At 46.6% G+C, this 12,670-nt stretch overlaps 1 protein-coding gene across 3 annotated transcripts in view; it reads right to left on the bottom strand.

Annotated features, from left to right (window-relative positions):
- Positions 1 to 5,618, bottom strand: part of LOC137378336 (transcription factor E2F1-like) — a 42,004-nt gene extending 36,386 nt beyond the window's left edge. For 2 of the 3 annotated variants that reach the window (XM_068048594.1, XM_068048593.1), the window contains exons 1-3: positions 5,098 to 5,618; positions 1,664 to 1,754; positions 49 to 265 (exon numbers count right to left, since the gene is read on the bottom strand). In XM_068048594.1, coding sequence (XP_067904695.1) covers positions 49 to 265; positions 1,664 to 1,754; positions 5,098 to 5,391 — 602 coding nt within the window. In that variant the 5' untranslated portion in view covers positions 5,392 to 5,618. The remainder of the gene's footprint in view (positions 1 to 48; positions 266 to 1,663; positions 1,755 to 5,097) is intronic. The other variant, XM_068048595.1, reaches the window with a different exon arrangement.
- Positions 5,619 to 12,670: the final 7,052 nt, after the last annotated feature.

Genomic DNA, 12,670 nt, shown 5'->3' with positions numbered 1-12,670 from the left:
ACACTAAATGTCGCAACAAACATGTGCAGTGTCCGCTACAACACTCACAGCCACTGGATGTGATTCTTGGATTTTTTGGTGATGAGCTTGATGCCTTCCAGGACGTTTGTGATGTCGTAGATTCTGCGCTTCTGAACTTCGAGTGCTTGCGCCGCCCAGTTGAGGTCCAGCACACCATCCGGAGACTGTGCCAGTAACTGGATAAATCTCTTGGTGATCAGGCTTAGGGATGTGTCATACCGAGTCTTCTCCACTGACTTCAGGCCTAAGACCAAAAGAACTTACATAGAATTACATAGAACATACAGCAGAGAAACAGAGAGTTTGGCCCAACTTGTCCTTGCTGGCAATTATGCTCCACTCGAGCCCCCTCTCACCTCTTCATTTCATTCTACCAACATAATATTCTATTCCTTTCTTCCTTATGCGTTTATCTAGCTTCCCCCAAATGCATCTACACTATACGCCCCAACTACTCCATAACGTGTATTTATATAGCGCCTTTCACAAATTCAGAATGCCTCAAAGCACATGACAGCCAATGAAGTATTGTTGACGTTCACTGTTGTAATGTAGGAAATGCGGCAGTCAATTTGTGCACAGCAAGCTCCCAAAAACAGCAATGTGACAACGACCCGATAATCTGTTTTGTTTAGTGATGCTGGTTGAGCAATAAATATTGGCCAATGCCCCAGGGAGAACTCCCTTGCTCTTCTTCAAAACAGTGCTGTGGGATCTTCTACAGTCACCCGAGGGTATCTTCAGTTTAACGTCTGATCCAAAAGTGCAGCTTTCCCTCAGTAATGTACTTCATGTCAGCTTGGATTATATCCTCAAGCCTGTGGTGTGGGACTGGAACATTCTGCCTCAGGGGAGAGAGCACTACCTCAGAGGAAAGAAGGTTTGCAACTTTAACTGGCAAATTTCGACAAACATAGAGCACCACATGCCAGGATCACAGGCACACTCCAGAAGTTTGAATTGTAGCCCAATAAACCGTTCATTCAGCAATGATTCCCCAACGGAACAAAAGGTGATGTAGTGGTTATAGAACTGGACTAGCAACCGGCGGTGAGATCAAACCCAACCGGTTCACTACGTTCCTCTAGATTGGGGAGTGGCCAAGTTTACCCAGTCTAGCCTGGCCATGAATTACTATTACTGCCCCCTGATGGCCTAGCAAGCTACTCAGGGTAACTAGGGAAGAGAGGGAATTCCAGAGCTTCGGAGCCTGGCAGCTGAAGGCACGGCCACCAATGGTTGATTGATGGAAATCAGGAATGCATTAAAAGCTAGAACGGGAAGAGTGCAGAGATCTTGGAGGGTAGTAGGGTTGGAGAGGTTACAGAAATAGAGAGGAGCAAGGTCACAAAGGGATTTGAAAAAAAGGATGAGAATTTTTAAATCGAGGCACTGTCGGACAGGGAGCCAATGTAGGTCAGCGAGTGCAGGGCTGATGGCTGAACTGGACTTGGTGAGAGTTAGTATACAGGCAGCAGAGTTTTGGATGAGCTGAAGTTTACGGAGGGTAGTGAGTGGAAGGCTGACCAGGAAAGTTGTGGAATAGTCAAGTCTAGAGGTAATAAAGGTGTGAAGGAAAGTTTGGGAATTTAATGTGTTCAAAACTCTGGACGGTCACAGGTATTGCTACATCGCAACATACCTCTCCCAGACGGCTTCCCTTTCCCCTTGGGACTCTCCATCGTCACAGCCAGATACTGATGATCACTCTCCAGCTCCAACTTCCTCTTCACCTGCAGAAAGCAGCAAAAGGAACTTTGTGAAAGCCCATTCGCAGATACTGTCAATATAAAGGGAAATTAAAAATGACTGCTGTTTTTGATTCCTCTTGGACAGCACCGTCTATACAGCTTCATCATTACAATCGCAAACTGGAAAACATGGTGCACAAGGCACGCTGACCGTTTCAGATGCCCATGTTTTAATGACACAGACAGCTTGGAGGCGAGTACACTATGTGGGAATTGGACCCTATGCACGTCACTTTACTGCTGCAATTGAGGGCAGGAAGAAGTTAGAGTAAAATGGTCACGATTTCCCCACCATCAAGGTAGCCAAGATAAGATTGTGTGAAACCACAGTTTAAAAATAATCACTGAGCACCCAGCACTGAAGAGTAGCGAAGGAACCCCACCCACCACTGTCACCGCCGCCACCCCGCCAACATGCACTCTCCCCGATCCCCTGATTTATTTGCCTCAGTTTACACAAATGGGAAGTGAAACTACGTTAAGAGACTTCACAGGCTGAGGGATTATGACACTGTCAGGATGGACTTACTGCAACAATCGCTGCAGAGGGAGTGGCTAAATATATTAATTAAAAGGAGCGCCCATTTTAAAAAAAAAGTGTCATCTCATTCTAACGGAGGCTCCGATTTCTGTCACTCTCGGGTGTTTTCTTCCCCTGTTCCTTCCACGCTATGCTTTGCTGAGCATCCATCGCTCACCCATGAGGCAGCTGGTGGCTTCCCCACTCTTAGGCCTCTATTGATGCCATGCAAAGCATCAGCCAAGTACAACCGCCACCGTCGCTGGAGCTGTGAGGCTGCGGTGCTAACCACTGCGCCTTATTTTATTTAAAAGTGAGCCTAGCCAACATGTGCCAGTTTGCTATTCGGTCATGAGAGCCTCACCCGAAAGTCACATGCACTTTGTAGCCAATGTCACCAGGAAACAAGCAGGTACAGGAATCCTAGCCATTCTCTCACCTCCCCATCCCTGGGGTAGAGGCAAATGACAACAGCAACCCCCTGGCGCATCAGAAATCAAATGTGGGTCCTTTTCTGGTCCATTTGACTCAATACCAGACCATACAGTTGACACACTCAACCACTTTAAAATCCCAGGACATTTTTGTGTTTATTATTTTACAAAACAGCCTATTTCACCAATTAAAAGGAAGACAATTTCTCCTAAAAATGTGCATCAATAACTGGGATTTTTTTTTTAGGAACTCCTATGATCCAGATCTGCTTAACATTTAAACAGCAAATAGTTAGAATTAGGTTAAAACAATTAGATAAAAGTAAACTGGGGAAGGGAAGGGGACTGCTTTTAAAAGGAAACACTGTGGCAATTTAATAAGTTGTAGCTCTGAGCAACAAATCAAATGCTAAACCCTTTTTAAGCCATAAAACTGATTTAAAAAAAGGTTATTCAAACAAGTTTGATTCAGTCACAATTTCAAAGCAGGCTATGCCATGATCCAGACACGGGCATGTGCCTGTGATTCCTTTCACGATAGCTATCTGATCTCAAACACAACACTGGAGAAGCAGAGCAGAAGGAATGTGCTTTCCCTGGGCGTCCCTCCCCCTACACAACTGTTATAGCGAGGGCTCTTTGTTTACTTTGCCAGTCTGTGAGGCACCAATTCCCAGTTCAGTGCTGGCAACAGCCAGCCTGCTCTTAGGCCTCTGCGAATGCAGTTTTCTAACTAGCTCTCCGTCACCCAAGATGATTAGGCCTCAAGCTTCTACTGTGACCCAAGTGGCCTTGTGGGGAGGAGAATTTGAAATGCGAAGTGTCTGGGGATAGTATTCTCAACAAAAACAACTTGCATTTAGATAGCACCTTCAACACAGTAAAACATCCCAAGGTGCTTCCTGAGAGCATTATTAAACAAAATTTGGCAACAAGCCACATAAGGAGATATTAGGACAGGTCAAAGTTTGGTCAGAGTGTCTTAAAGGAGGGAAGAAAGGTGGAGGGGTTTAGGGATGGAATTCCAGAGTTTGGGGCCTAACTTGTGTGTCCAGGACACCAGCACCCACAGAATTTTGGTTTTACATTCCATGGTTCAAAATCTTTGCTGCTCTGGGTTCTCAGATTGGGAGTGGGGTAGGTGTGTAAAATTTGAAGGAAGGGTTAAGGACAAGGGTTTTGAACCATGATGGACTGATCAGTGTTGCTTTCTCCAGCACCTGAATGCACTATCAGGTTTTTTTTTTTAAAGTGGCACTGCAGCACTCAACATAAGGAGATTTGGCAGACAAGGTAAGTAACTGGCACAGGCAGGTGGACATGATCGAGGATTAGATTATCAGGGAAGCTTACACTGTAACACTAAACTGTATCATCCTAACCCCAAAAACAGTTTTACTGCAGGCCGTGAGGCAAGGCCATTAACACAAACAACAGGTGGGAGATGACTTACCAACCCGCGAACAGACAAAAAATGCTTCAAAATCTCCATCTGTGAAATGACCAATTACTAATTTTACAGCACCTAAAATACCCTGTCCAAAACTCCAGAAAAAGTATAAATGCAAAAATATTAAACCACTAAACTGCGTATACATTTAATGAAAATAATGGCTAAAGCTATGCAGTTTGATTAGTAGAGTTTACTCAGCATTTAGATACCTATTGATCTTTTTCTGATTTAGGTAGATGTATAAGTTGTAGAGATAGGAAACAGCTTGTATTTAACATAATGAAACGTCCCAAGGTGCTTTAAAGCATTATAAAACAAAACTATGATACCATAACGAGATATCAGGTCACTGAACAAAAGCTTGCTTAAGGAGGTAGATTTTAAGGAGTGTTTTAAAGGACGAAAGCGAGGTGGAGAGGCGAGGGAGGGAATCCCAATGCTTGGGGCCTTGGCAGCTGAAGGCACGGCCACCAATGGTGGAGCGATTAAAATCGGGGATACTCAAGAGGCCAGAATTAGAGGAGTGCAGATACCTAGGAGGGTTGAGGGAATGGAGGAGATTACAGAGATAGGGAGTGGGCGAGGCCATGGAGGGATTTGAAAAGGAGGATGAGGATATTAAAATCAGGACATTGCTTGACCTGGAGCCAATCTGGATCAGCAAGCACAGAGGTGATAAGGGAATGGGACTTGGTGCGAGTTAAGGCACAGATAGCAGAGTCTTGGACCGCAAAGTTTAGGGAGGTTAGAATGTGGGAGACCTACCAGATGTACATTGGAAGTCAAGTCTAGAGGTAGCAAAGGCATGAATACATAGACACACACAAGTGTAACTAGAAGGATGTATATGGTTAGCCACAGTCAGTAATGTTTCTCTGGGTGGAAACTGGAGCTGTAAGCACGGACACACACACTCACTCCAATTACCGGTGGGCGCCCCAGGGCCGGCCGCTGTCCCCACTCGACTACCCCGGGACCCTGGGGGGTAGCAGCAAACAGTAGGACCTCCCGAGCAGCCTCCGCCCCGGTCCGCTCAGCCTCTGCCTCTGCCTCAGCGCGGCCGCTTCCTGGGGAGGAGAAAATCAGCAGCGGCTGCCCGAGCAGCCCCTCGGCCCCGCAGCAAGACACGGTCACTGTCCCCGTCTGAGCGGACGGGAGGTAATCAGCAGCGGGCTCGGGCTTCATCGCAACCGGTAACATTTCTTTGGACATTATTAAATGTTGCAATTTTTTTTTTTTTGTTACTGTCTTTGTCCCTTTTTTGTTTTGGATCCTTGTTCTCACTGCAAGAGAAAGTCTTAACAGATTATCTTTGTCAGCAACAAAATTATTATCTGCTTTTTTTTTTTCCCCCTCCCCCGGGGGCCAGTGCAGTGTTATCGCACGGATTGATGCAGCTTTAAAGGATACTTTCAGCTCAGCACACACGCATCCAGGAAGCTGCCAGCAGCACAGACATGGGGCTCTTTTTACGCGCCAAATATTTGCCGCGAAACAGCGACACGGATGCGTAACAACTGCCGGCCACGCCCCCTCCCCGCCTCCTCCGCCCCCCGATTGGCTACGTCCCCCGATAGGCAGCCGCCTACGTCCAATCAGAGGCGCCGACTGCTGGGCGGCCTTTCCGCCGGCGCTGGGAAGGCGGGTTTATTTAAAGTGAGTGTGTGTGAGAGAGAGGGGGGGGGGGGGGGGAAACCAGGAAGTGCAGCTCTGCACCCTTTAAAAAAAAGTACAAAGCCTCCAGCACTCAACACAAAGTGTTTACCACTTATCATCATCTGTTATTGCACTGGCTTTTTCATCACCTATACTATTTCTATATTCCGTTATTGTCCTTGCTTTATGATTTCCTGTATTGTTTCTATATTGTTATTGCACTTGCTTTTTGATCACACATACTATTACAATTCCCATATTCTGTATTTTTTTAAAACCCAGAAGAAAAACAATCAAACTCAGATGTCTTTCCTCTCTTAGCGGAATAAACCAAAATTCTGTCCTCCTTCAAATGCATTTTTTGCAAAGCAAAGCAGTATAAATCACATAACTACTGGGCGGCGCAGTGGTTAGCACCGCAGCCTCACAGCTCTAGCGACCCGGGTTCAATTCTGGGTACTGCCTGTGTGGAGTTTGCTAGTTCTCTGTCTGCGTGGGTTTTCACCGGGTGCCCCAGTTTCCTCCCACAGCCAAAAATTTGCAGGTTGATAGGTAAATTGGCCATTATATAAATTGCTAGTATAGGTAGGTGGTACGGGAATATAGGGACAGGTGGGGATGTGGTAGGAATATGGGATTAGTATAAATGGGTGGTTGATGGTCAGCACAGGCTCGGTGAGCTGAAGGGCCTGTTTGAGAGCTCTAAATAAAAATTAAAATATATATATATATATATCTATAACCGAGCTGTGGCCCATTTCTCCAAAAAGCACTAATTTATCCTCCGCATCAATCCTTCCTATAGTGCAGAGTCTTGTCATTCTGCAACAATTATGCAGGGTCAGCTGTTTCCTCACAGCAAGCTTGCTCAACGCATGAAACCACAGGCAAGGCCTATGCATGAAATGCAGTGTCCCTGCCCGTAACATGTTAACAGCTTGAGAAAAATCAAGCGCACACACAAAAAAGGAGCATCAATCATTATAAAATACCAGTAAAATGGCAATTTTGAATATTTGTAATGTATAAACTGAAAACGCTGGAAATACTCAGCAGGTCTGGCAGTTTCTATGAAGAGAGAAAGAGTTAACATTTAATGTCGATGACCTTTCTTTCTAATGAAAAGGTCATCAACCTGAAATGTTAACTCTGTTTTGCTCTCCATAAATAACATACTTATATCACAAACAAAAACAAGAAATGCTGGATTCACTCAGCAGGTCTGGCAGCATCTGTAGAAAGAGAAGCAGAGTTAACGTTTCGGGTCAGTGACCCTTCTTCGGAACTGACAAATATTAGAAAAGTCACAGATTATAAACAAGTGAGGTGGGGGTTGGGCAAGAGATAACAAAGGAGAAGGTGCAGATTGGACCAGGCCACATAGCTGACCAAAAGGTCACAGAGCAAAGGCAAACAATATGTTAATGGTGTTTTGAAAGACAAAGCATTAGTACAGATTAGGTGTGAATATACTGAATATAGAACATCAGCAAGTGCAAACCTGAAGAAAAACAACCTGAAAAAAAGTGGGTAAGCAAACTGAACAAACTAAGATGAAATGAAATAAATGCAAAAAATGTAAAAAGGAATGCAAAAAAAAGGAAGAAAAAATAACAAAAATGACTAAAAATGAAAGTAAAGTGGGGGGCTGTCATGCTCTGAAATTATTGAACTCAATGTTCAGTCCGGCAGGCTGTAGTGTGCCTAAATCGGTAGATGAGATGCTGCTCCTCGAGCTTGCGTTGATGTTCACTGGAACACTGCAGCAATCCCAGGACAGAGATGTGAGCATGAGAGCAGGGGGGAGTGTTGAAATGGCAAGCAACCGGAAGCTCAGGGTCCTGCTTGCGGACTGAGCGGAGATGTTCCGCAAAGCGGTCACCCAGTCTGCGCTTGGTCTCCCCAATGTAGAGGAGACCACACTGTGAGCAGCGAATACAGTATACTACATTGAAAGAAGTACAAGTAAATCGCTGCTTCACCTGAAAGGAGTGTTTGGGGCCTGGGATAGTGAGGAGAGAGGAGGTAAATGGGCAGGTATTACACCTCCTGCGATTGCAAGGGAAGGTGCCCTGGGACGGGGACGAGGTGGTGGGGGTAATGGAGGAGTGGACCAGGGTGTCGCGGAGGGAACGATCCCTTCGGAATGCTGACAGGGGAAGGGAGGGGAAGATGCGACTGGTAGTGGCATCACGCTGGAGGTGGCGAAAATGGCGGAGGATGATCCTTTGGATATGGAGGCTGGTGGGATGAAAAGTGAGGACAAGGGGAACCCTGTCACGGTTCTGGGAGGGAGGGGAAGGGGTGAGGGTAGAGGTGCGGGGAATGGGTCGGACACGGTTGAGGGCCCTGTCAACCACAGTGGGGGGAAATCCTCGGTTGAGGAAAAAGGAGGTCATATCAGAAGCACCGTCATGGAAGGTAGCATCATCAGAGCAGATGCGTCGGAGACGGAGAAACTGGGAGAATGGAATGGAGTCCTTACAGGAGGTAGGGTGTGAAGAAGTGTAGTCGAGGTAGCTGTGGGAGTCAGTGGGCTTATAATGGATATTGGTAGACAACCTATCCCCAGAGATGGAGACAGAGAAGTCGAGGAAGGGAAGGGAAGTGTCAGAGATGGACCATGTAAAGGTGAGAGAAGGGTGGAAATTGGAAGCAAAGTTGATAAAGTTTTCGAGTTCGGGGTGGGAGCAGGAAACGGCACCGATACAGTCATCAATGTACCGGAAAAAGAGTTGGGGGAGGGGGCCTGAGTAGGACTGGAACAAAGAATGCTCGACATATCCCACAAAAAGACAGGCATAACTAGGACCCATGCGGGTACCAATAGCGACACCTTTTACTTGAAGGAAGTGCGTGGAGTTGAAGGAGAAGTTGTTCAATGTGAGAACAAGTTCAGCCAGGCGGAGGAGGGTGGTGGTGGATGGGGACTGGTTGGGCCTCTGTTCCAGGAAGAAGCGGAGAGCCCTCAAACCATCCTGGTGGGGGATGGAGGTGTAGAGCGATTGGACGTCCATAGTGAAGAGGAGGCGGTTGGGACCAGGAAACTGGAAATTGTCAAAATGACGTAGGGCGTCAGAAGAGTCACGGATGTAGGTGGGAAGAGACTGCACCAGCGGAGAAAAGATAGAGTCTAGATAGGAAGAAATAAGTTCAGTTGGGCAGGAGCAGGCTGACACAATGGGTCTGCCGGGACAGTCCCGTTTGTGGATTTTGGGAAGGAGATAGAAGCGGGCTGTCCGGGGTTGCAGGACTATGAGGTTGGAAGCTGTAGAGGGAAGATCTCCAGAGGAGATGAGGTCAGTGACAGTCCTTTGGACGGTGGCTTGATGTTCGGTGGTGGGGTCATGGTCCAGAGGGAGGTAGGAAGAGGTGTCTGTGAGTTGGCGTTGAGCTTCTGCAAGGTAGAGGTCGGTACGCCATACAACAACAGCACCACCCTTGTCTGCAGGTTTGATGACCATGTCGGGGTTAGACCTGAGAGAACGGAGTGCCTCAAGTTCAGAGGGGGACAGGTTAGAGTGAGTGAGGGGGGCAGAGAAATTGAGATGACCAATGTCTCGCCGACAGTTTTCAATGAAGAGATCAAGAGCGGGTAAGAGGCCAGGGTGAGGGGTCCAGGTAGAGGGAGAATACTGGAGGCGGGTGAATGGGTCTGCTGGTCGGGGGGAGGACTCCTGGTCAAAGAAGTGAGCCCGGAGGCGGAGGGGACGGAAGAAGAGCTCAACGTCATGCCGAGCGCGAAATTCATTGAGGTGGGGGCGTAAGGGGATAAAACTGAATCCTTTGCTGAGTACAGAACGCTCAGCATCAGAGAGGGGGAGGTCAGAGGGTATAGTGAATACACGGCAAGGGGTCAGATCAGAAGGGGTGGGGTCAGAGGGAAGTGAAGCGGAAGGATGATCTGGAGGGGCATTAGTCCCCATCAGCTGCTGGAGCTTGCGTTCCTTAACACCTGAAAGGAAGAAGAAAAGTTTTTTGTTAATGCGTCGGATGAGACGTAAGATGAGATGAAACTGCGCAGTAGAACAGATTTGAGATAAGGTGAGACGGTGCTGCTGGAGAGAGAGGTCCAGTGTGTGCATATGGCGGCGCATAGCACTGAGTGTAGATCTCAGGATGCGGCGAGAGTAGCAGTCCGAGGAACGTTGTATTTCTCGGAGATACCTGTGATTCTGGGTAGTTTCAAAGCATGATGGATGAAACTGCAGTTGGAATCCACGTGGAATCAGTCGGAGCCGGAGACAGTCACTGAGGAAGGAGATGTGGCTGTGAAAACGAGTTTTGGTAGATACCTTATCAAACACCAGGAGGGAAATAGAAAGCAATGAAGGTGAACAAGGTAAAAGAGACAAACGAAAATCCCGTCGGAGAGAAGAGCAGAACTTCTTCAAGGTAGGCATTCCTGGAAGAGAAGTGGCAGTGAATTAAACACTAAAATAAAAGCAAAATACTGCGGATGCTGGAAATCTGAAACAAAAACAAGAAATGCTGGATTCACTCAGCAGGTCTGGCAGCATCTGTAGAAAGAGAAGCAGAGTTAACGTTTCGGGTCAGTGACCCTTCTTCGGAACTGACAAATATTAGAAAAGTCACAGATTATAAACAAGTGAGGTGGGGGTTGGGCAAGAGATAACAAAGGAGAAGGTGCAGATTGGACCAGGCCACATAGCTGACCAAAAGGTCACAGAGCAAAGGCAAACAATATGTTAATGGTGTTTTGAAAGACAAAGCATTAGTACAGATTAGGTGTGAATATACTGAATATAGAACATCAGCAAGTGCAAACCTGAAGAAAAACAACCTGAAAAAAACAGTGGGTAAGCAAACTGAACAAACTAAGATGAAATGAAATAAATGCAAAAAATGTAAAAAGGAATGCAAAAAAAAGGAAGAAAAAATAACTAAAAATGACTAAAAATGAAAGTAAAGTGGGGGGCTGTCATGCTCTGAAATTATTGAACTCAATGTTCAGTCCGGCAGGCTGTAGTGTGCCTAATCGGTAGATGAGATGCTGTTCCTCGAGCTTGCGTTGATGTTCACTGGAACACTGCAGCAATCCCAGGACAGAGATGTGAGCATGAGAGCAGGGGGGAGTGTTGAAATGGCAAGCAACCGGAAGCTCAGGGTCCTGCTTGCGGACTGAGCGGAGATGTTCCGCAAAGCGGTCACCCAGTCTGCGCTTGGTCTCCCCAATGTAGAGGAGACCACACTGTGAGCAGCGAATACAGTATACTACATTGAACATATTTATATAGTGCCCTTAACATAATAAAATGCCCCAAGGCACTACACAGGAGCATTATAAAACAAAGTATGACACCAAAACAGAAAAGGAGATATTGGGTCAGATGACCAAAATCTTGGTTAAAGAGGTGGATTTTAAGGAATGTCTTAAAGGAGGAAAGCAAGGTGGAGCAGTATAGGGTGGGTATTCCAGAGCTTGAGGCCTAGACAACTGAAGGCACTGCCACCAATGACGGAGCGATTAAAATCAAAGATGCACAGGCCAGAATTACGGAAGCGCCGATATCTTGAGAGGGTTAAAAACAGAAAGTGCTGGAAATACACAGGAGGCCTGGCAGCATCTGTGGAGAGAAAAACGGTTAACGTTTCAATTGTGACCTTTCATCAGAAGATCATAGACCTGAACTGTTAATTCTGTTTCTCTCTCCATGGATGCTGCCGGACCTGCTGTGTATTTTCAGCACTTTCCATTTTTAATTTTAGGCTTCCAGCATCTGCAGTATTTTGCTTTTATTTTTGTGTTTAATTCACTGCCACTTCTTCTTAAGGAATGCCTACCTTGAAGAAGTTTTACTCTTCTCTCTGATGGGATTTCTGTTTGCACTTTTACCTTGTTCATCTTCATCGATTTCCATTTCCCTCTTGGTGTTCGATAAGGTATCCACCAAAACTCGTTTTCACAGCCACATTCTCCTTCCTCAGCGACTGTCTCCAGCTCCAACTTATTACACGTGGATTCCAACTGAAGTTCCATCCTTCATGTTTCGAATTCACCCAGGGTTACAAAGGTCTCCATACAACGTTCCTCAGACTGCTGTTCCCACTGCATCGAGATCCACATAGTGCCATGCACCGCAACACATACACAGTCGACCTCTCTTTCCAGCAGCACCAACTCACCCTATCTCAAAGCTGTCCTGCTCTGCAGTTTCAATTCATCCTTCCTCTTATCCAACTCATTAACAAAAAACATTTTCTCTTCCTTTCAAGTGTTAAGGAATGCAAGCTCCAGCAACTCATGGATACCAACGTCCCTCCAGATCCTTCTTCCCCTTCACTTCCCTCGGACCCCATCCCTTCTTCTAATCTCACCCTTTGCCATGTATTCACTATACCTTCTGACCTTCCCTCTCTGACGTTGAACGATCTGTACTTAGCAAATGACTCAGTTTTATCCCCTTACATCCCCACCTCAATAGATTTCATGCTCAGCATGACATTGAGCTCTTCGTCAGTTGCCTTCACCTCCGGGCTCATTTCTTTGGACAGCAGACCCATTCACCCACCTCAAGTATTCTCCCTCCACCTGGACCCCTCCCTCTGGCTTCTTGATCTTTTCATCGAGAACTGTCAGCGTGACATCGGCCGCCTTAATTTCTCCGCTCCCCTCACTCACTCTAACCTGTCTCCCTCCGAACTTACTGCACTCTGTTCCCTCAGGTCTAACCTCGACATTGTGATCAAATCTGCTGACAAGGGTGGTGCTGTTGTTGTCTGGCACACCAACCTCTACCTTGCAGAGGTCGAGTACCAACTCTTAGTCACTTCTTCCTACCTTCCCCTGGACCTTGACCCCACCACTGAACAT

The sequence above is a fragment of the Heterodontus francisci genome, chromosome 16, assembly GCF_036365525.1.
Source record: "Heterodontus francisci isolate sHetFra1 chromosome 16, sHetFra1.hap1, whole genome shotgun sequence".
Lineage (NCBI taxonomy): Eukaryota > Metazoa > Chordata > Chondrichthyes > Heterodontiformes > Heterodontidae > Heterodontus > Heterodontus francisci.
This window is presented reverse-complemented; position numbering and strand designations above follow the sequence as displayed.